Source organism: Sorex araneus, chromosome 1 (assembly GCF_027595985.1).
Source record: "Sorex araneus isolate mSorAra2 chromosome 1, mSorAra2.pri, whole genome shotgun sequence".
Taxonomy (NCBI): domain Eukaryota; kingdom Metazoa; phylum Chordata; class Mammalia; order Eulipotyphla; family Soricidae; genus Sorex; species Sorex araneus.
The window spans coordinates 154,810,456-154,832,889 of NC_073302.1; the positions used below are offsets into that span (position 1 = coordinate 154,810,456).

The following is a 22,434-nucleotide window of genomic DNA, read 5'->3' on the forward strand; positions in this document are numbered from 1 at the left end:
TCACAGAAACTATGTGACTGGGCCAAGATCACAGAGTCAGAGAAAGCCTAACCAAGGACTACAAATATGTTTTTAAGCCTGTTACATTGCTTCATGGCTTCCAACTCTAGTAAAGGGAGAACAAGGATTGCTCTTATATGACAAAGAAGGGAAAAAAATCCCATCTCTCTGAAAATTAGTGATCTCCCAATCTGCACCCAAAGCCACCCCTACTGGAACCTTACTGTCAGCTCTTGCTTAAGGAGAAAATTTCTCCTCCTAACTCTTCACATCTGAAATGTCTCATGGCATGCAACCAGTTCCCAGAGAAGCCACTAGGTTTAAAATGAAAATGAAGCCCTTAAGTCTTCCAACAGGGAAATCTAAGATAGCTGCTTCCCCGGCAAGCACTTGATCCTCCCCCCATTGTGGGAAACAATCCAGTCACTGGAGTTTCTACGAGTGGCATATTAACTCTTCCACATACCAGTGCATCACTTACTAAATTACTGAGTTGAAGACACTACATGGTACCCCAACTCTTTGGAAAAGGTAATTAGCCTCCCATAGGTGTCTAGTTAACTCTAAGTACGTACTGTGTTCACCACTGGATAAGGATGGTCTCTTTTTGTGGGAATAAAAATATTATTTTGTTTGTTGTCAGAAACTGTCTTTCACCTTAATAATTATGTAAGTCCTTTAACAGATAATATTTTAAAATTGGTAACTACTCCTGTAGATGACAGAGTAGCAAGTACAATGAGCTGTGATCTAAAGCTAAACTTGATTCAATAAGTATCTATTGAGTACCTGCAAACATCTATTGAGTCTAAGCTCAATAGGGAATTTACAGAGCTTCAGTGCGTCCATTTGGAATATCAGTGATACCATAATGACATTATGTCATAGATGGCTATTAATGGAAGTGTAGCAATGACCTGCCATTGCTTGCTTTTGTCATTAGAGACCAGAATTTGACTACACCTCCAAATTTAAGAGAATAATAGAGAATTTCATCATTTTATAAATATCTGTCACTGTCATCCCTTTGCTCATCAATTTACTCAAGTGGGCACCAGTAACATCTCCATTGTAAGACTCGTTGTTACTGTTTTTGGCATATCAAATATGCCACAGGTAGCACAAAATATATTTCATTGACCTGAAAGTAAAATTCACAATAAAATGTCAAATAGTTTCAAATAAAGTAGAGAAGAAAATACTAATGGATAACTCCATCATTTTTCTATCACTTACTCCAGGTAGCCTTATCCGAAAATTCTAAACCCAAAGATTTTCTGTTTCTTTAAGTTCTCAATGCACTTGTATTATATCATCTACAGTATTTAGCACTTAAATTATTAAAAACATCCTAAGAGGGGCGAGAACTATAGTACACTAGTAGTGGAGAGATCACTTGCTTTGAATGCGACAGATATTCAAAGTCCCCAGCAAACATAAGATCCCCTGTGCCTGCGAGGAATGATTCCTAAGTGCAGAACCTGAGCACCACTGGGTGTGGCCCCCAAACAAAACAAAACCAAAAAAAACCTCCTAGTACTATACTTACTAGAGATGCCTCTGAGTCTCATCTGGGGTATTCCAGAGGGGTGCTGGTAAGCGCACCACCCACCCAAACAGAGCCACAGCAGCCAAAAACCTCTATACTCCAATTGCCACCATGCTTACGGCCTATCTCTCCAGGCTTGGGACAAAGCCTCACCCAGGAATGAATCTGTTGAAAAACTCAGGTATCGGGTTTTGTGACCCAAATCTCCAGGATCTCACAGAATCAGGGATGGTCTACCTCCCCTCATCTCCCTGTTCTTCTGGGAGCCTGGAAGTCATGCCCATGAACTGCTTCTGGCACCATAAAAGCTCATTAACCAGGGACTGGAGAGATAGCACAGCGGGTAAGGCGTTTGCCTTGCACGCGGCCGACCCGGGTTCAAATCCCAGCATCCCATATGGTCCTCTGAGCACGGCCAGGGGTAATTCCTGAGTGCAGAGCCAGGAGTAACCCCTGTGCATCGCCAGGTGTGACCCAAAAAGGAAAAAAAAAAAAAGCTCATTAACCAGCCATGATCCAGAGACTCGTAAATAAATCTTTAAATAGAGCAACAAGCTGCAGAGATGTTTCTGGACCCCAAAGTCACCATTCAGTTAAAAATTTAACTCCAGCTGTATCACTCCATTCAAAATTTTAGAACTCCTGGAGTGTATGGCCATGAAACACCACTGATATACCACGAGTATCACACTACATTGGATGGGATGTAAAGTAGAAGTTAACCAATCTCAATAAAGAAAATATTAAGGGGCTGGAGTGATAGTACAGTAGATAGGGCGTTTGCCTTGCACGCAGTCGACCTGGGTTCAATTCCCAGCATCCCAAATGGTCCCCTGAGCACTGCCAGGAGTAATTCCTGAGTGCAAAGTCAGGAGTAACCCCTGTGCATCGCCGGGTGTGACCCAAAAAGCACTGTCTGTCTTGTCTTGCCTTCCCATTGTTCATTAATTTGCTCGAGTGGGCACCAGTAACGTCTCTATTGTGAGACTTGTTGTTACTGTTTTTGGCATATCGAATACGCCACAGGGAGCTTGCCAGGCTCTGCTGTGTGGGCAAGATACTCTTGGTAGCTTGCTGGGCTCTCCGAGAGGGGCAGAGGAATCGAACATGGGTTGGCTGCGTGCAAGGCAAACACCCTACCCGCTGTGCTATCGCTCTGCCCAAAAAGCAAAAAAGGAAAAAAAAGAAAATATTAACACACAAGGCCTAACCTGTAATAACATATTAGTAATCTCTTATACATGGGCTTAATGGTTTCACGGTGAGATACAACAGTCTTCACACACTTTCTTCTAAGGAAATCTTTTCTGATCATTTTTAGTAAATTATTCATAACAAGCAATATAAATTTTTTAGGGCCTGCTATTGGGACAGGCTTGGGTGATGGTTGTGAAAATTGAAAATAATGATGGTGGGAAGGTACAATGATGGTGGGATTGTTGTTGGAAATATGACTGCAATAAATCATCATGAACAACTTTATAAAATAAAAATAGTAAAATAATAATAAATTGTACTTACTTTGTCTCCCCAATTATATGGCATGCTCTTCAAAAGCCTGTTTTAGAATTTTAATTCTCTAGTACTCCCCAACCTTTGTCCCTTACTAACAAATACATCAAAAAAAGAAAAAGCTGGCTATTGACTTATATCTATGAAAAGCACATTACATAAGAGAACCAAGGTTATTTATCACCAGAGAAACAAGACTATGAAAGACACGTTCTACTTGTTGGATATTCATGTGCTCTCCTATATTTGCCATTCCTCTTTCCCTTAGAGGAAGTCATGTAACTAGCACTTCCTTATTTGAACATGAGCAGAGATTTCTATGCCCCAGTCAAAACTTTCCAACTTCCTTTTTCCTCAAAGATGATGAAAACCTCATGACCAGGTGAGCAAGCCATCAATTTAAAATAACTGAACTACTGGGTCACCATGTGACGGGGAAATGTCTTAAGGAGACACTTCACTCCCAGAGGAAAGTTTTGGGGGCCAACACCTGGCAGTGTTCGGGTAGCACTCTAAGTTCAGTGCTGAAGGGTCACTACAGAGTTGCCTGGAGGACCATGCAGTGCCTGGAACCACATTAGGGCTTCCACGTGCAAAGTAAGCTCTTTGAGAGATCTACTGGTCCTGACAGAGGAAATTTTGTGACCAGAAAGAAACCTTGGTTGTGTTAAGTGATAGGAGGTTTAGTTGGTAGCCTAATGGTATGCTTACGATATGTTAATGTAGACCAAAAAAAAAATAAGTTCACTTTTAAAAGATGTAACAAGAAGTCTATAAGCAAGTTATAGAAGTAAAACCAGGAGACAGAGGAGGCTCAATAAACAGAAGAACTCCCTGGCAGTTAAGCCAATAATAGTGATCTGCAGACCCAGAATCTGCAGGTCCACTTGGCAACGAGCCAACAACTGGCAATAGTGCCAAAGAACTGGTAGTGATTTCAAAAATCTCTTTGAATGTTAAGATTCTGTGGTTGATAGTGGGTTTCTAATATATGGAGAATGGAAATTTGAGATACAGCCAATCATGAGTTGAGAATAATTAATGTACCAAAGTAACATCAAAAGATACCTCTATAAAATTTTGTAGGGACAGATAAAAAACATCTGGTAGAATAGCTACATATATAGTTGTACAAATGATGCATCAGTGGGGAAGATGAGCCCAGGAATTTTCTGTACAATCATTTCTATCACCTCTTACTAGCTTTTAAGAAACATATCAGAAGCACCAAGGATCCTTTCTGTGAATAGCATCAAAGCATCCTCTCTCCATCTACAATCCCAAAACACACCTCCAGGGCTAGCTCTCAAGTTTCTTGCCACCTTAGCCCAGAACTCAGGTCACATGACAATAATACCATTAATACCCCTCATACTATAAAGAACCTTCCCAGTGGCAGACTCGATCTTGAATTAAGTGAGAGAGAGAGAGAGAGAGAGAGAGAGAGAGAAAGTTAAGTTCAGAAAAAAGTGGTGCTTCATACTTTTGAAATCAATTTTCAATGCCACTATCATATCTTATCAAAAATCATCTACATTGGGACCAGGGATGTAGCTCAGATTCAGACTATATGTCTTGTGTGTAACAGACCCTGGGTTCCATCCCCAGTGCCAAAATAAAAATAAAAGTCGGATTTTATATTTCAAAAATCATCTGTTTTGTTTAAATTTAAAAGGTGGTTGTTAAGGGGCTGGCTCAATAGCACAGTGGGTGGGGGGTTTGCCTTGCATGCGGCCGACTCGGGTTCGATTCCCAGCATCCCATATGGTTCCCTGAGCACTGCCAGGAGTAATTCCTGAGAGCCAGGAGTAACCCCTGTGCATCACCAGGTGTGACCCAAAAAGAAAAAAAAAACAATGTCCCAATGTCCTCATTTCACATATATAATAAGGTTGCTGAAAGATACAAAGACCTGACTTTAAAAAAAATTACCTCTGCCACTTACTTCAGAAGTAAGTTACTTTTGCAAGTTAGTAAGTTACTTAACCTCTGTATGTTTCTTCATCTGCAAAATAAGGATTATAAAATCTGCATCATAACGGTGCCGTAATGATTTAAGAGAGATAATGTGCTCTGTAAACTGAAAAATAGGTTCAATTGTAAAATACTAAAGGGAAAGTAATAAATAACCTTTGAAAATGTTATTTCTGAAATCAGTGCTCAAGTACCTAAAACACAGACTAGATATGCAATAATAAAGCAAGGGAAGCAAAAAGAGAGACCATTTCTCTCTTTTTTTCACCAAATTCATTCAAAATTTTACTATTAGAAAATATACAGAAAATTTATTTCAATTTTAGTAAACCTGTATTTTTGTCTTTGATGTTTAGTAATGCTTTTATAATTTCATAAAAATCATATATTGTGGCTGGAGTGATAATACAGTGGGTAAGGCATTTGCCTTGCTCACAGCTGACCCAGATTTGATCCCCAGCATCCCATATGTTCCCCAAGCACCACCAGTTGTGATTCCTGAGGACTAACCCATGAACATCACCAAGTGTGACCAAAAACAAACAAAAATAATCATATATTATCTTGGACAGGAGAGATAGTACAGGGGTAAGGCATTTGCCTTGCGTGAAGCTGACCTTGAATCAATCCTAAGAACTGCATATGGTCCCCTGAGCACTGTTAAAGGTTGCTTCTAAGAATAGAGCCAGGACTAACCACATGCACTGCCAGGTGTGACCCCCAAACAACAAGAGAATAATATATAACCTATTAAATGTTAGGGGCTTCTAAAGTTTCTAATATGTCATTAAGATTCAATAAGAGGGGCTGGAGCAATAGCACAGCGTGTAAGGCGTTTGCCTTACACATGACCGACCCGGGTTCAATTCCCAGCACCCCATATAGTCCCCTGAGCACTGCCAGGGGTAATTCCTGAGTGCAGAGCCAGGAGTAACTCCTGTGCATCACCAGGTGTGACCCAAAAAAGCAAAAAAAAGACTCAATAAGAACTAAACTATAAGCAAAACCATATGAAGCCCTATGACATTTCAACAAAAGACAGAAAAAATTATGCATTTATGTACATACATACATACATATCCCTGATATTCTGATATCAGGTATTCTGATATTCTGAATGACTTCAGCTCAGAATTTAGGCAACAGCAACAAGTGTATCACAAATCCAAAGTGGCTTCAAAGGTAGTAACTTCAACATACAGAATATTTTCTGTGGAAGCAATATACAGCTTAACTGCTTAAACAACTAATTATACATACTTTAAAAGTGACTATGACATAATTAAAAGGTTTCATGTAGGTCATGCCTCTAATCCCTTAAAAGCATTTTCTCATAATTCTTACAATTCCACATCTTGCTTTGAAAGAGCATGCATGAGGAAAAGCAAAAGCCATTGTTCTGTTTGTCTCTGTAATGACCACATGCTAAATATGCCATGGTTTCTGGACCAAGAGCTCTGCACTGATCAGAGTAAGCACACAGTCAGGCAAGAGGTGCCCCTTTTGTTGCTGCTTTCATTTTTGAAATGAATCATAATTTCTGCATTGGATACTAAGATGGGTTTACAGCTATTAGCCATCATATTAATAATTTAGAAAATACATGCCCAATCACTTGTGTTCTTTCCATTCCCGATGAACACAGCTGCAACCCACATTAGAAGCTAGAGTGAATGGATATTTTTCAGATGAGATATTTGGGCTGAATTATTAGGATAGCCTGTACTACAAAATTACTAATAAACATTGCTTCTGGCTCAATTTAGCCTGAACTCAGTGAACCTAGCCAATGGTGACAAATAAGAAACTCTGAAATACTCGATGAATGAATCTAACTAATCAAGAAACACTATAGGAAGTAGATGCCAGGATTAATGAGCCAGTAGTTTCACCATGCCATGCTGTTATTTCTCCATATAAATGCCCTCAGATGAGATTACCTTTATGTCATGAAAAGGATAAAAGAAGGTTGCATTTATTCAACTGACAGGTTAACTACTGCCATTACTAGGAGACACGTCTTTGTGGGCTAAGTTCCTTATCTACACTAAAAATTAAAATGCAAAGTCCACAACACAAATTTAAAACATTCTCATTTTCAAGGGAAGAAGTCATTGAGGTCAGCAAACATAAATGGCCCCAAAGTTAGTATTTTCTCTGTTTCTCCCCATTAACCTTTACCTTGATATCCCAAATTTGCTGTGTTCTATTTTGAATTCAATTCTTAATATCACCCTTAGCAGGCTGAATTCCTCTATCCTATGTTTTTTGGTTTGGGGCATCATACCTCGCATTTCTCTGAGCTTACTCCTGGCTCTATGCTCAGGGATCATGCTCGGTGGGCTGAATTATTTAGTTTGGGAGACCACATGTGACAAAAGATCACCCAGATGATCCATATGCAAAACGAGTGCCTTAATCCTTGTAATATCTCTCTGGACCCTTACATCCTATTTCTGCCACTGAAATGAAAGATAAAGTAGGTGTAACGTCATTACTATGCCATCACTTATATGCCACCTACAATATTTAGTAACAACATCAGGGAAGAAAATACACAGGGATGAATATGTGTATTCAAATCATTCATATAGTTATACCAAAATGTACTTTGACTCTGTCTACCTGGTGAGTAGTTATACTACTCAATACCAAACAGGCTATGCAGTAAAAAGTATGATTAAATAGAGGAATGATATGTAGCACTATTTTCTTTACTCTAGCATTTAGCTATTAATAAATGTTAATAATTTTTAGAATCACTGCTAAGAAATTTTTTAAAATTGTTATTCTACTGTTAGTTTTTTTCCCCTCCTTCAAAAATACAAAAATCTTTTAGGTTTGTGATTAAGATTCTCATTCTCTGCTTTCTATCTTTGCTAAACTGTCAACTTAACAATTCTGACCAGGTTGCCATGCCTTATGCTAATGGCTGAGATGACATTAAAATGCTCAGGGTTCTTAATCTATTGTCATTGAAACAAATATTATTCCAGACTCAGAGCAAGTGAAAAACTCCATACACTTTCATTATAATATTGATAAATAACCACTGTATTATGAAATATAAATAGCTTTGAGAGCATCTATCACTTCAGTTGATTTGTAACTTCTCATCAGTGTTCTGAGTTGGCCTGTTTTTTTTTAATGAAAGATCCCATTTCCCTTGCCTTTGAGAAATACAATTTTTAAAGATTCCATTTAGCATCCTTTATTGCATTCCTACATCATAAAGTTATGCTTTATAGCAGCATAAAAAGCTGTAAAATTAGCATCCTTGTAAACAACCTTCCATGTTCATTGGTGAAGCAATCTGTGATTTGTACTGATTTTTTAAATGTGACTTGAGATTACGGTATTCATGGTTTAAAAAAAACTTTAAAAATAGAGTACTAACCTAAGACAAGGGAAAATGGGAAGAAATGCTACATAGAAGAAAATCTTTTTATCTAATGATGGTTTAGAAATTTGATTAATGGGATGCTAAATTTTATTGTGAATTCTACAATAGAGAAATGTTCATCTCACTGTGAAATTCCCAAGTGAGCATATTTCTCTCTTCTTTAACATTTTAACATTATATCGAAAATAGCTCTTTAAATGGTAGAACTGAAATGCTAGAAGTATAATCACCAATTTTACCTCTAAAATACCCAGGGTAACATGATCATGTGATTTTTCATTATTCTAGAAAACCATGTGCTTTTTGTTCTCACCTTGGAGGAGATTCCTTTGTGTTCTCTTAATCAACAATTACAACAGTTGCTAAAATTCACCTGTGGCCCAGAAAGGTAATCTAGAGCAAGGACTTTTATTAGGATTTTACCCTGTAAGGCCACCAAATGTGAAAGCTTCCCTTGGAAAAGGGGGTGCGGTCTCAGTACCTATAATGACCATTAATAAATTTCAAACCACAGATTGATTTTGGTTAGTCTTCCAAAGGAAGCCTGCGCGATCGATTCCCCTCCAATGCAAAAGCCAATGCAGCCAAGCTGAAAAGCAGCCTTCCCCATCAGACGCCTAGCAGGTATGGGAGAAATACTCGCCCGGCACGTGGCTAAATTCCAGGTGAGTTTGAACCAAGTTTGGACACCTGGGAAGGCCCGGGACTGCCCCGCGGGGCAAAGCCTGCAGACACCCACAAGCACCACGTCTTCCTCAAGGCTCTTTGGGGTGCCGCCATCATTTGCCCATCCCGGGGAGGTCTCTGGTAGCCGAAACCGGTGGGGATCTTTGGAGACAAAGCCCCCCCCCACCGCAGCTTTAGGACCCCCCAAGTCCTTTTGTACGCATACGCATACAGGAGAACCAGCGCCCTGGGCAACTCCGGAGCTCGGCCCACTCACCCTTCACCCGGGGCCTTCCTCCCGCCCCGCCCCGTAGCCCCCCTGCCTCTCTGGTTTTCCCGTCCACCACAGCAGTTACCAGCTCCGGAAGGAGCCCCTGATCCGCACTCACCGCTGCACCCCAAGGCCCATCTCGGCTGGAGAGCACCAGGCCGCCCAAAACCTCGCGAGGCCTCAAACTCGCGTGAGATGTTCCGCTCTGACTGTTTCGCTTCCGCCTTGTGGACCAGGGAGCCTAATAATCTGGGCCTTCCTGACTTGAGGTTGCGCAGGGGAGCACGTTGTCTGGACTGCAGTGCAACCAGGCAGCTGAATCCAAGCCTCCTGAAACGCAGACGTGTCCCCAAGGCTGGGATCCCGCCAGTTAGTTGAGGCCGACTGAAAACTTTCAGCACCGGTCTCTTTCCCACCCGCCTTTCAGAAGTCACACCAAAACCCATCATTCTCCATATCACATACCGAAAATGATTTTATTTTAATCCATTTACATTTAAGTTGATATAAACTTGTCCGGAAAAGTCAAATAATATGCTTTATATTAGCTCAAACATTTATTAAGAAAACCAAATTCCATAAATAAGCACAGACAATAAGTTAAATCATATCACAAATTGACCAGTATGTAACAAGAATGCTTTATCTACACAAAACATCCTATTTCACATGTTCATTCTTCGAAAGCGCTTCTGTTCTCTGGGTTTGGATTTGACCAGCACATGCAGAAAGAGCTGATTGTGTTTCTCTGTACAAAGTTGCAGGATTGTAGATGTCCAAGTGCACCTGTCAGTGGCCAGCAGGGGCCACGGGGCACGAGGGACGACAGGACGACCACAAAACAACCAAGGGCACAGAGCAGTGAGGAGAGAGAAACAGAAAAGGAAGCAGACAAATCCTAGTCCTGAAAGATCCAGTAAAGAAATGTGGCTTTGCTTTTACAAAAGGAATGTTTTCTTACACGTCTATTTTGTTCTTCCTTATAAAGACTTATCAAAATGGGTAGGATCACCTCTTCTTCATCAACTGACTGCCTTAGTCTACTCCAGCCACCTAATCTACTGGCATGTTCCTCCTGAGAAGCCTTCCCTTCCATCCCCACATGGTTGTGCTTAAGAAATCAAAACAAGATCAAATGAAAAGCGTTTGGTGGCAAGCCAATAGAGGTTTGCACGGATGTGACTGCGTGAACGGGGCAAGGGGAGGTAAAGAGAGGAGTTCAGAGAAACAATAAATGCAAGGATAAATCCAATGACTACATCAGTTGGGCCCTCAGATGAGACGGTTGGTTAGCAGAGGCTTGTCCTCCTTTAAGACAAAAATCCCTAACATTGTGCTGTCCCTTGAACACGTCTGTGTGTGACCTAGATGCACTGCGTGTGTGTATGTGTGTGCGCGCGCGCGGAGTGTCTGCGAGTGAGCCAGAGTGCGAGTGTGTGTGTTTTCTGCCCACAATCCAGTCCATTGGTGTCTGATTTCAGATCCTGAGTCGACTCCCTGGTAAGTAAATGGCGGGAAGGAGGCTTTGGGCAAGGGTGCGGGAGGAGGGAAGGGTGGCAGGTGCGGGGAAAGAAGGGGCCCAAGTGGCGGCGGCGGGCGAGGGGGTCGTAGGCGTCGTGTTGAAGGTGTGAGCGTGGCCGCCGCAGGTCGGAAGGCCGGGAGTTAGGCCCGGGCGCGCCGCGTGCGAGCGCGGGGGAGGCCGGCGGGGCTGGCGGGACGGGGTCCGGGGCGGAGGGGTGGGAGGATGCGCTGGAGACAGGGCCGGGAAAAGAGCTGGGTGGGTGGAGGAAAGAGGAGGGCCGAGGAAGCAGGGAACCCGGGCGAGCGAAATCAGGCGGCGGGTGGGCCCGAGCCGGTGGGGAGGGAGAGAAGAGGACAAGACGAGACGCGGCGGAGGCCAGGTCGGGCCCGGGCGAGGGCGCCGGGGCAGGAGCCCGAGCAGGGAGCGGGGGCCCGGGCGCGCGCGGGGAGGGCGGCGGGGCGGCCCCGGGGCGGGGGGCGCGGCGCCGGGCACGGAGCGGGCGGGGCGCGGCGGCATTAAGTGAAGCTCATGGACACTGTGTGCTCTAGCGCCTTGCGGCGGAGGGAGGCGATGCTCGTGCCCCGCCACACGTCGCTGCTGTCCGGGGAGCTGCAGAGCTGGGGCGAGCCGGAGACGTTGCTGGGGCCGGGGAGGGAGGCGGGCACCATGCCGGGGAAGGCGGGCTGGTAGAGGTGCGACTGCAGCCCCGCGCCGTTGGAGCCGGCCAGGCTGTTGGACAGGCCCATGGAGTTGGGCGGCGGCCCGGCGGCCAGGCTGCACTGGGACAGCGACTGCGCCATGGCCTGCTGCCGGCCCAGCGCGGGCGGCAGCGGCAGCTGCGACACGCCGGGCATGGCGGCCGCCGCCCAGCGGGTGTCGTTGGCGTGGAAAGAGCACAGGCTGTCGCCCATGGCGGCGGCGGCGGCGGCGGCGGCCGACGGGAACTGCGGCAGGCCCGGCGTGGGCAGCAGCGTGCCCGGCGCGCGGAACACGTTGGTCGTCTTCTTGCGCTTCTTCCACTTAGCGCGCCGGTTCTGGAACCAGACCTGGAGCGGGAGGGGCGGGAGAGACACCGGGCGCTGTTAGTGACCCAGGGCGGGGGCGGGGGCGAGCCTGGCTCCCCAGAAGCCCGAGTCAGATCCACCCACAAGCCCCCCCACCCCGACCCCCCCCCCTCGGCCCAATCTGCACCCATCCTGGGTCTCCGTCAGCTCGAGGCCAGCTGTGCGCCCTGATACCCAAGCTCTGAGCGGGCGCTCAGAATTCGGGAGAGATGGTGCCCAGGTACCACCGTGTGCGGCCTTCCCCCCCCCCTCCCAAGTGCCCGCAGGCTGGCCTCGCCTGTGCACGGCGGAGATGCCCAGGTTTGCAGGCAGGCGTGTGTCAAGGCTGGCCCCACGGGTGTACAGATGAAGATAAACATGAGCGCCCCTGTGGCTTGATAGCGTGCCCTGTAACGCTGATGGGGTGTAGAATTTTCAGAAATTTGGAAATTGACGAAGGGCCGTGGATGACACAACCAGTTTAAAATCAGACAAAGGAAAACCTCCAAACGCCACGGATGACAGAGCGGGGAGGCTGGTATAGTGATCCGTGCAGGAAAGCAAGCACCATTGAGCCACACAGTGTGGTCTGGGTCACCGTCACGACTTCTGATGGCACCGACAGCGACTGGCAGTACTGCCACGAGTTTCTTTGCCTATCCCCAGAGCCCTCCGAGGGCATCTTTGTCTGCGGCCGTGTGGAGATGCTGCAACCGGCTGCCCAAAGACCCTTATGCCCAGATCTTTGAGGTTATTCTTAACAAGATCTCACTAAGGACCCCAAATAACAAGGCTTCCAAGGCTCTCTCCATCCCTGTTTCATCTATCAACTAAACAGTGTATTTTCTGATCACTGCGAAGCAACAGACCTCAAGTTTAAAACACACTTGTTATGCATAAATTTTAACTTCACTTAAACTAACCCAGGTGTCTTTTAAAAAGAGATTTGTTGGATAAAATATATTTTAAATGAAAATAAGTTGTCAAACTTGTTATCTTTTAAATAATGATCCCCTCACTTTCAGATTTTACCAGGCAGATTTGTCTATGTAGTGTCAAAATCACTCCCACAGGAGAAGTCATCTTCCTGAAAGATAACATGTAAGCTCCTGACCAAGATAAACTCCCATCTCCCCATATAGAAATTCGATTTTTTAAAAATTTCACATGCCTGCTTGGCAGGTTTCTAGTTTAAACATAGTCAGCTGGAGGTTTGCTATACATGCATATAACTGACATGGGACACTGCTCAGGTACTGATTGAGTTTCCTCTTGAGTTTGGCCAATATAATTAATTTGACCATCATATTCATGGCCGAAAGACTGTTCATCTTTTAACCCAGAATATCTAATGTTTCTTCTGCAAGCTAATGTATCGTAAGTGTGGAGTACCCTGTCCTCAATCTCAGAAAACCAGCTATACACAGCAGTGTGTGATTGTGTATGTGTGTGTGTGTGTTCACAACCCTGTAAGCAGAGATGTACTTTATACTTGAGTGGGAGTGTCATTGCAATCAGAATTCTCCTTGGTTTTTGGGCCAGCCTTGGCCTCCCCTACCACATCCACACCATTCCCTGCCACTCTATCTTTTCTTGGTTTCTATTCCATTCTTCACATTTCTGCCTAACCCCTAGCCCATCCAGAGTGAGTTAAGAAGCCAGATGTCATCCCTGCTAACCCAAGTGCTGGTGGCATAGCCGGTTAATGAGGCAGCAGGGCTGATGATGGTGAATGGGATCAATGTAGCTGGCTCAGATTGAGCTGTAAGTGGAGGAGAGCAACCCACAGGAGCGCAGGAAAACAAAGTGAGGACCTTTGGCCACAAGTCACTTTGCTCTACCTACACACCACTGGATTGTGTGGAGGTAAACCAGAGATGAGCTGGAGCTATAGACAGGGATGGTGTCTGTGTCCAAAGAGTTTTCACATAGCACACTAGATATATATTGAAAGGTATCTTTGAATTAAAGACCGGTTCCTAACCCCCTACACATGTCAGTAAATCCAGGAAGGTTGTAATGTTTGGGAAGCAGCAGAGAAGTGTGGCAGAACTGAAGCTGGGGTGGGAGTCTTAGTGGGGAGAGAAACAGAAGGAAGAATTGCCCTGTAGAATTTTGGTAGAAAACAGGATTTCTAGAAAAGCTTCTAAATCTAAGGTCTGCTCAGGCACAGGTGGAAAAGAACAGCTGTTACAAGAACTAAATCTAGGAATAATCAAAAAATTGTGCTCAATTATTTTTGAGGGTTAGTAGTCAAATGATGGCTACAAAATTTTTTATGTTTCATGGCTTACTGAGGCTGGAGGGGGTGAAATATGCATGGGGTCTTAACACCTCCATTCCAAGCTACCATGCATATGTTTTTAAAATGTGAATGTTTCCACTTGAAAACTAGAGCATGACGGATTAAAATGCAGGCAAAACCTAAGGGAGATTTTGAGAATGCACAGATGACAACTCCAGGAAATATATTAACCGCAGCCACGGGCCAACTTTGTACTCAGTTTGAAATGCAGCTCTTCTTAGAAAATGCTTAATACAACAGTGAGAATCTAATGGAGGTTGGAATTTAAAAATCCACTTTCATGATATCTGCTGTTACAGTAATATAGACATACTGTAAATGTATTTTAAAATATATAGCCCGTTTAATTCCCCTCCTATAAATGGCTCAGAAATAGAGAAAGAGAGGGCCAAAGAGAGAATATTACTTTTTTCCCCTCAAAGCAAATGCTTTATGAAGATCTCATTGGAATCCAGCAAATGATTAATGTGAAGATTTGGGAGGAAATCTGGGGAGCTATATTAAAGCCTAGATCTCAGGTTCATTTCGATCAGCCAGCCGTGAACTCTGGGCCGAATTCATTACACTTTAATAGTGCTGGGAGAGGAAGAAAATGCAATTTCTCATTCCATTAGAAAACTAGAAAATACTCTCAGCTTGTCCCCCTATTAAGATGTGGCAGGTGACAGGGCCATTCTGGGGGACACGGTCAATGGAATTACAGCACATTATTTTTGTTCGTATAAAATATTGAAAGGCAAGCCTGACTGTGCAGAAGTTATTTCACTGATTTGGTTTTTATGTAAATAAAATATTGAAAGTTAATTAATCCGTGCTAGAGACTAATGATTATGCTTATTATATTGCATTTGATCGCGTAATTTGCATGATTCTCGCATTGCTGCTTAATAAGCCATTCCAGGTTATAAATAATTCTGAAATTGGTTTCTAATAATGGCATGCTATAAAAGGAATGGTTTTATTACACTAGCCAGAAAAGGGGAGCGATATCAGACATGGAATTTGCCTCCTTGTGAGTAGAGGTGCTTTAATAAATACTTGAAAGTATGATTTTTACCAGGTATGGGTAAAAATATAAGTAGGTTGGATTACTTAGTGCAGAATCAAAAACATTCTTTAAAACATACAATTGCAGTAAATTGAATGTTTAGATCATTTTTAATCAGTGCAGTGGCTCACTGAAATGAATGTGTGGCAATCTGTTAACTATGAAGAAAACTATGAAGTACTCATCATATAAGAACATAAACCAATTACTATTTAATTTGAATTTGGTCAAGGAGCAATGGTACAGTGAATTGTGAAGTAAATACATTTTCCATAAATTATTTTTGCATTACATTACATAATGTTAATCATTTTGAAATGTTAATTAAGAAGGTTATGGTGATCTGATTACTTTTTAAACTATGAAACATTATTTTTAAAAATATTGAAATTGCCATTCTATTAAATTGTTCCTATCAGCAGCCTCAAGCTATTATCTTTGGTTGAACATTATGCTACAACAATTAAAGTACTTTGTCTCTTTCTTCGAGAATATTCTTTTGTGTACTTCTGGAAAATAGCAATTTCTATTACATAGTTTATATTTCATTTCATTTACAACTTTTTCTATTAAAAGAATCACTGCCATTAACCTTTGGAAGACCTAATAAAGTTTAATCGACCTCATTTTCTTTTTTCATAAAATCAGTTGTCCAATTATATTTTATTTGTGATTCTAAGTTCTATTTTAATTTAAACTAATTACCAGTGTGTCTAGGTTAGTATTTTACTCTTTAACAAAAATTGTTAGACAGTGTTTCTCTTAGAGAACAAAAAGGAAAGTTATGGATTTCTTGTGTGTACAATATTTTAACAAGCCTTTATTATCATTAGCAGTGATGGATTATGAAAATAGTATTTTCTAAAAACATTTAAGCCCAACTTTAAATTTTAAAATAACTTCAGGAAACAAATATAGAGGATTAATAAAATATACTGGCATAATGTAAATAGTACTCGTTTGGGGCTTAATTTCAATGGCTCATGGTTCAGGGCTTTCAGAGTTTACTAAGGGAAACACCCAGGCTTAAATTGAGTGAAAATGTTCACTTACATCATACACTGACTATTACTTTACCATGATTCCCCAGTGAATTTCTTTTTCCTACTGTTTAAAACAGAAACTTCATAATTTTTCTGGCTTAGGTTATCTCTACTTTAATTTCATTCCATTTGCTGTGCCTGAAGTATCCTTCAAAAGCCAAATGAAGACAGAAATAATCAACATTGAGACTATGTTCACACTGTCTCTTTCCCTTTAGATTCACTGTAAAAACACTGAGATCTTTAAACTTAAGTGGTAAAAGTAGCGCTGAGCTGACACCCAGTGTAGCTGACAGAAAATATCCACGTCCAGGATAGAATTTTTTCAGCACCCTGGATAGCTCACGACTAAAGGGAGGTCTTGGAATCTCACCGGGACAGGTACAAAACCTGTTTGTTATGATGGTTTCGTTGTTTTTGAAAAGCGAGGGGGAGGAATCTGTGGTCCATTAGGCTACTACTACTTTTATTCTACTTCTATTCAGGGGAGCCATCACGGTTATTCTGTATATATACTGCAACTTGGAAGCCGACTGGAGGAGAGCAAGGGATCAGAAATGGTTTAGACGACCACCTGTCAATATTTCCTGCCCTTTCTTCATGTTAACTATCTGGGACAGAAAACTGTCAGCCACCCGCACACCACACCGCACTGCACCGCAACCCGATTCCTTACGGGAAAGCCTGGGCTCACTGGTTATAGCCAGGTCGCTCCAGTGCTCCCGTACACCACCAAAGCGCACATTTTGGAGGTTTTCTAAATATCAGAGCTAAGGATATTCTTGCCTTGAAAGTGATGAGAGGAGAAGGTGATATTTAGGCGAGTGAAATGATACCGTAAAATCCATAGTGGAGTGTGGAGATTTTTTTTAAAGTGCTCACTATGCTTATTTCCTGCCTTTCCCTTGTTGTCTTTGTTGCGTGCCCCTACTTCTCCGACGCTGAGCACAAACTCCTGGGCTGGCAACGCGGTCCTGTGGCGGAGATGCGCGCGCGGCGTGGCAGCCTGGGAGACGCGAAGGCGACCGGTAGCCGCGCTCCGGGTGGCCACAGCCCCGCGGGCACACCGTGCCTGCCCTGCCTTCGACGGGCTTTCCGTGGCTAGACTGCCCCGAGAGTCTCGTGGCCGTTTCGGACCCAGGTCGGCGCGCGGGGAAAACTGACTCCACCGGGAAACGCAGAGGCAGCGGCTAGGCCGCGCCGCGCGGAAACCGAGCGGGCGAAGAGCCCACGTCTCCCACCTCCAGCTCGCGCTCCGCCCGCGCCCCGGTACCTGCACGCGGGACTCGGTGAGCCCGATACGCAGCGCCAGCTCCTCTCTCATGAAGATGTCGGGGTAGTGAGTCTTGGCGAAGCTCCTCTCCAGCTCGTTGAGCTGTGCCGGGGTGAAGCGCGTCCGGTGGCGCTTCTGCTTCTGTTGGCCCTGCTGCTGGCCGGCTTGGCTGGGGTTCGGGCCGCCCTGGGGCCCCGGCTGCTTGTCGGGGTCCTTGGCGCTCACCGCCAGCGAGGCCGGCGTCGAGCCCACGGTGGTGATGTCCTCCCCAGGCAGCAAAGTGGCTCCCTCCACTGGGTCGGAATTGGGGGCTAGGTCCCCCGGATGGCCCCCAGGGTCGGAGCCCCCCACGCCCAGCCTACACTTCACCGCCTCCCGGTGGCCCAGAAGCTCGGCGGCATCTTTCATACCTGAGGAGGCAAGGGGATCGCGGTCACTACCAGTGCTGGCGATCGCCAGGAGAGAAGGTTTTCCCCACCGACGCCCCCCAAAGCTGCAATGGCTCTCCTGCAGCCAGAGGCCTCTCTCTGCGCCCACGATCGCCCCACGGCGAAAAACTGTCCCAAGGCTCAGCTGGGCACCCCAGGATATTTGGAGGGCCGGGCTGCAAGGACTCGTGCCGGTCCTTTGCCCCTCTCTCGGCAGCGGGCTACCAGGAAGAAGCGGCTCACGTTCTCATCTTTCAAATGATGAAAATTCCCAGTTCCGGCAGTGAAACATGCCTCGGGGTCCCTCTTATCAACCGGAACCCTTCTGTCCCCAAGAATCTGAGCGCATAGCCTTGGATGGAGGGTTTACGCAGGGGGTGGGAAGGAAGAAAATAAAACGATTCCTAGGAGCCGCCCTACCTGCGCTTAAGCAGCCTGACAGCTCAACCTCGGGGCTCATCCGATTCCCTCTCACCTTTGGAAGATGAATTAAGTGTCCGAGCCTGCCACCCCCGCCCCGAAGTCAACCAAAATCAGCTCCGCCTACCCCTCTCAAATCAGAGAAAGAGGTTCGGGATATGAAGTCGCATCCATCACCAAAGATCCCCAATCCTGAAACCCAGGAGCCAGCAATCTAGACTGCATTTAGAAAACTACAGACAAAACCGTGGATCAAACTTTAGAGAATGCAACTTTTCTTTCCTGAAAAATAAAAGGCGCGTTTTGGCGCAGCCATTGGCATTGCCGAGACCTTTGCAGGCGGGGATGCCTTGGGAGGATGGATTTAGGTTTTCTTCTTTCCCACCCACCCCACCCACCAAAGAGCACATTTTGCAAATCTGCTTTGATTGCGGCGTTTTCTCCTTTGCCATTTATTTACAAATTCAATCATACTTCGACGAGGGGAAAGAAGGAAGAGAGAAAAAGAGGGAAAAGAGAAGAAAGAAATCCAAATCCACACAGGGGGCAAGAAAGCGCAACACCTCCAAACAAATTACCACAGCGCAAATTGCCTTTCAATAAAATGATGATGATAATAATAATAATAATAAAGGGGGAGGGAGAAGAGAAAATAAGAGAAACAAAAGTATCAACATTTCCCAAGTCCTCTTTTGGATCTACATATTCCATAGATTTTTTTTTAAGACGATGTTAAATCAAATTAAAGTTTAATGCAGCACAATTACTTTTAAAGAAATTAGTCCATTTAGGGCACATTAAGGTAAAATAAGGAACAAATTGACAATTTCCTGCCCCGGCTTCTCCTGGCTGTCGGGGCGAGAGGCGCGCACTCACCTAGCCTGGCGTCCAGGAGGTCGGCGTGAGACAGCATCGCGCACCGCTCCAGGGCGAAAGCTGTTCCCCCCCAAATTTTAGCGGCTTTAAGTTATTTAAAATAGATATAAGCTATAAGCTATACGATATAGATATATATAGATCACCTAAATGAAAGAAAATTCGGTTTGTGGTTAAAAAGGGGGCTTCTTGCATTATAATGTCCTTTAGAGAGACGGGGAGGTGCTTAACAGTTGAATGAACCCGTGAGCAGCTCGGCGAGGGGACCAATCAGGAGGGCAGCCTGCAAATGTCAGCGCCCGGAGAGTCCCCCACTCCGCCCGCCCGCCCGCCCGCCCGCGCCCGCCCGCCCGCAGGAGGCGGCGGCAGCAGTGGCCGCTCCAGCTCCGAGCTGCCGCCAAAACACCGGCGGCCGCTTCGGCCTCACCCGGGGCTTCGGGCCCGGCCGCGCTTAGTTCTCTGCTGCGATTTTCTCCAAGCACCCCTTCCTTCTCGGTGTCGCGTCCTGCTCGCTGCAAAGATGCGTCTCAGTCTTTCTGAGCTAGGATCGTCCTGAGGCCGAGGCAGGGCAAGGGCCAGAGCAGTGCATGACCCCAGCGTGACCAAAATCACCCCCCTACCCGCAAGTTCCCGGCGACTTTGACCTGCGGCGGGCGCGGGCCCGCCGGTCCCTGGCACACTAAGGGCAACGCCGCGGCCTCTAGACCGCGCCTAGTCGTCTTCGCCCCAGCCACACAGGCCTGCCCCTAGGATCTAGGCTCTGGCAGGACCCTGTGTCCAACGGAGTCCCAAACCGTTAACAGTCCAAGAGCGCTCGACAGCCGGCCCCCGCGCAGTGAGTCCTGGCACTTAAGTCCGCTTGCAGGACCAGCGCGCAGACTGATTCCTGTGCTCAGCTCCTTGCCCGCCTGCCTCTGGCTCCTTCGCCAGACGCACGCTCCTCTCCTGGCCCTCAGCACGCTCTTTGAGTTAAAGTTTCTAAGTTCAACTTGGCTCCCAACTCCACTTAAGGCTGTAAATAAAATTAAACGCTCCTTATTTTCCTCTTGAATATGTTAAACTACTTGAACAATTTAAAGTGCTTTGCACAAGTGAAGCGAACCATTTCTAATGTTCTGATTTTTCAGAGCCAGCCAACAACAAAGTTTAGATTAGTAATATATTTCTAACCAGAGTAATTTTCAAGATCATTAGGCATTTATGTAATTAGTGCCAAATCTATAAGCTTTTATTACGATTATTAGAGTAAAATCAGTATAAATTTGTACTAATTTACTACTGTTTAGACTTGGCTGTCAAGCCCAGAGGTTCTTATTGTAAATGATAACTGAGGAAATTAAGTGCAAAATTCTGTACCATTTCTGATGTGCTCCTAAACAATCCGTTTCAATTGTATTTGTAGCAGAACATAATGCCCTTTTAAAGTTATTTGACTTGTATTTTTATTTGCAACACAAGAAAAATGCCCTCTACCCAGGCACAATGAAAACTGATATTTACTACTCTCAACTTGATTAACATTGATTTTTAATTCGAGAGTGATGCAATTAAGATTATTCATTTAGTGCAAATAAAGCTTCCACAAAAGGGTGGCCCTATGAAGTCTGTTTTAAATAATACCGAACAAATGGCTTTTTTTGTTCGCCGTCCAATTGACTTACACAAAACATTGGAAATGCTGCCTGAGAGCAGATGCGAGAGGAATTGTGCGTGTGTGTGCGTGTGTGCGTGTGTGTGTGTGTGTCTCCCTTAGCTGTGTGTGACAGGGACCAAGCAAAGAGACAAAGGAGGCGGCAAAGCGAACTCAGGGGCAGTTTTGCTTCCTCCTCCTCCTCTCCTACAGCCCTTTCCCCTCCTCCCAGGCACACACACCGTGCGCGCGCGCGCACATATGCACACACTCGTGTGAGTGAATCGGGACAAGCGCGACAACACCGATTCTCTCCTCGCTGCGTTGGCCACTTCCCCCAAGCTCCCCGCGGCCGCCGAAGCTGTGCCTATGCGGCCTAAGTGTGACCGACTGCGCGGGGTTGCGGGCTGCGGGCGGGGTCCGGGCGGAGCGCGGCGGGCCGCGGCACGTTTGAGAATCTCCAGGGTGCTGGGCGAGCGCCTCTAGTCCTTTCGAAGAAGGTTTTGCCGGGCGGAGAGTACGTAGACCCGAAAGCAAATAGAATCCCCCGAATAAAAGCTACCCCTTCCCCCAAAGAAACCTCCAAGTCTAGATGTTCGGGAGCCCGGGAAGGGGTGGGGTGAGGGGAGAGGGCGGAGAGGGGGCGCGGAATGCGGCGCGGGGAGGGGGGCCCCCCCGGGGCGCCGAGCGCTTTGACTTGACCCCCTAGCGCACACCTGGCCGCACACTTCAGAGGACAGGTTGCGGGTTTGTGCCCACCTGGGTGAAACCCGAGCATGAGGGCAAGGATAGGAGTGGGAGAGGGGTAAGAGGAAGAAATTGGGGTGAAGGGCGCGGCTGTCCGCTGCACCCCGTTCCTCCAAACCCGCAGTCCGTCGAGGCCCCGAAGCACGGCGGCTCCTCACCCGGGCTGGAAGGGGGGAGAAGAGGCCACCACCAGCGAAAAGCACAGAGCTACGGCCCCCACCCAGGCCTACACGAGTGTGCACCCCAGCGCTCGTGTCCTCGTGCAGCCGTCGACCCCAGAACAGCCGCCAGCCGTGCCGCGTCCTCCTACGCGCACTCGCTCGTATATTCTGTTTTGCTGTATCTTTCAGGTCGATAAATAAATGTGTAATAGTTAATGTGAAGACACATCAGAGTAATAACAATGGGACGAAATCAAAGGATTATCCATCTCTGTTAGTAACCGCTGAATAACAATGTTGCGGCGTGATTGATAGCCCGCTTCATTTTATGACTTTTCTATTGGTCTTGATTTTTATAGCAGTATAAACAAACTAAATCATTTCTTCCAAGACTTCTGAGCGTCAGCCTGGGTTGGGGTGGGGTGGGGGGAGGGGTGTGGAGCGATAAAGGAAAGGGGGGAGAAAGGGAAATGTGAGCGTGGGAGGGGGTGCCGGGGTGGGGGGCGGGGTGGGGGCATCGAGGCGGGGAGGGAGCAAGCTGGAGCTGGAGCCCCGAGTCGGAG

General features: G+C 45.6%; 1 protein-coding gene across 2 annotated transcripts; it reads right to left on the minus strand.

The window, feature by feature from the left end:
* Positions 1-9,845: 9,845 nt before the first annotated feature.
* OTP (orthopedia homeobox) lies at positions 9,846-19,483 on the minus strand. 2 transcript variants are annotated; one of them, XM_055145915.1, is made up of 3 exons: positions 19,334-19,483; positions 17,610-18,019; positions 9,846-11,943 (listed from the first exon to the last, which is right to left on the minus strand). In XM_055145915.1, exons 1-3 carry the CDS (start codon positions 19,368-19,370, stop codon positions 11,413-11,415), a joined length of 978 nt encoding a protein of 325 aa, XP_055001890.1. In that variant the 5' UTR covers positions 19,371-19,483; the 3' UTR covers positions 9,846-11,412. The 2 variants fall into 2 exon arrangements, with proteins under 2 accessions (XP_055001890.1, XP_055001884.1); XM_055145909.1 differs by lacking the exon at positions 19,334-19,483 and adding an exon at positions 18,458-18,574.
* Between the last annotated feature and the right edge of the window lie 2,951 nt (positions 19,484-22,434).

What these genes read in the sequence shown, in the direction of transcription:
- OTP (XM_055145909.1), bottom strand. Translation starts at nt 18,497, where the DNA reads ATGAGCCCCGAGGTTGAGCTGTCAGGCTGCTTAAGCGCAG. An exon ending in GTCAGGCTGCTTAAGCGCAG is followed by an intron (nt 18,020 to 18,457) that starts GTAGGGCGGCTC and finishes TTGCCTCCTCAG; the next exon opens with GTATGAAAGATGCCGCCGAG. An exon ending in TCACCGAGTCCCGCGTGCAG is followed by an intron (nt 11,944 to 17,609) that starts GTACCGGGGCGC and finishes CTCCCGCTCCAG; the next exon opens with GTCTGGTTCCAGAACCGGCG.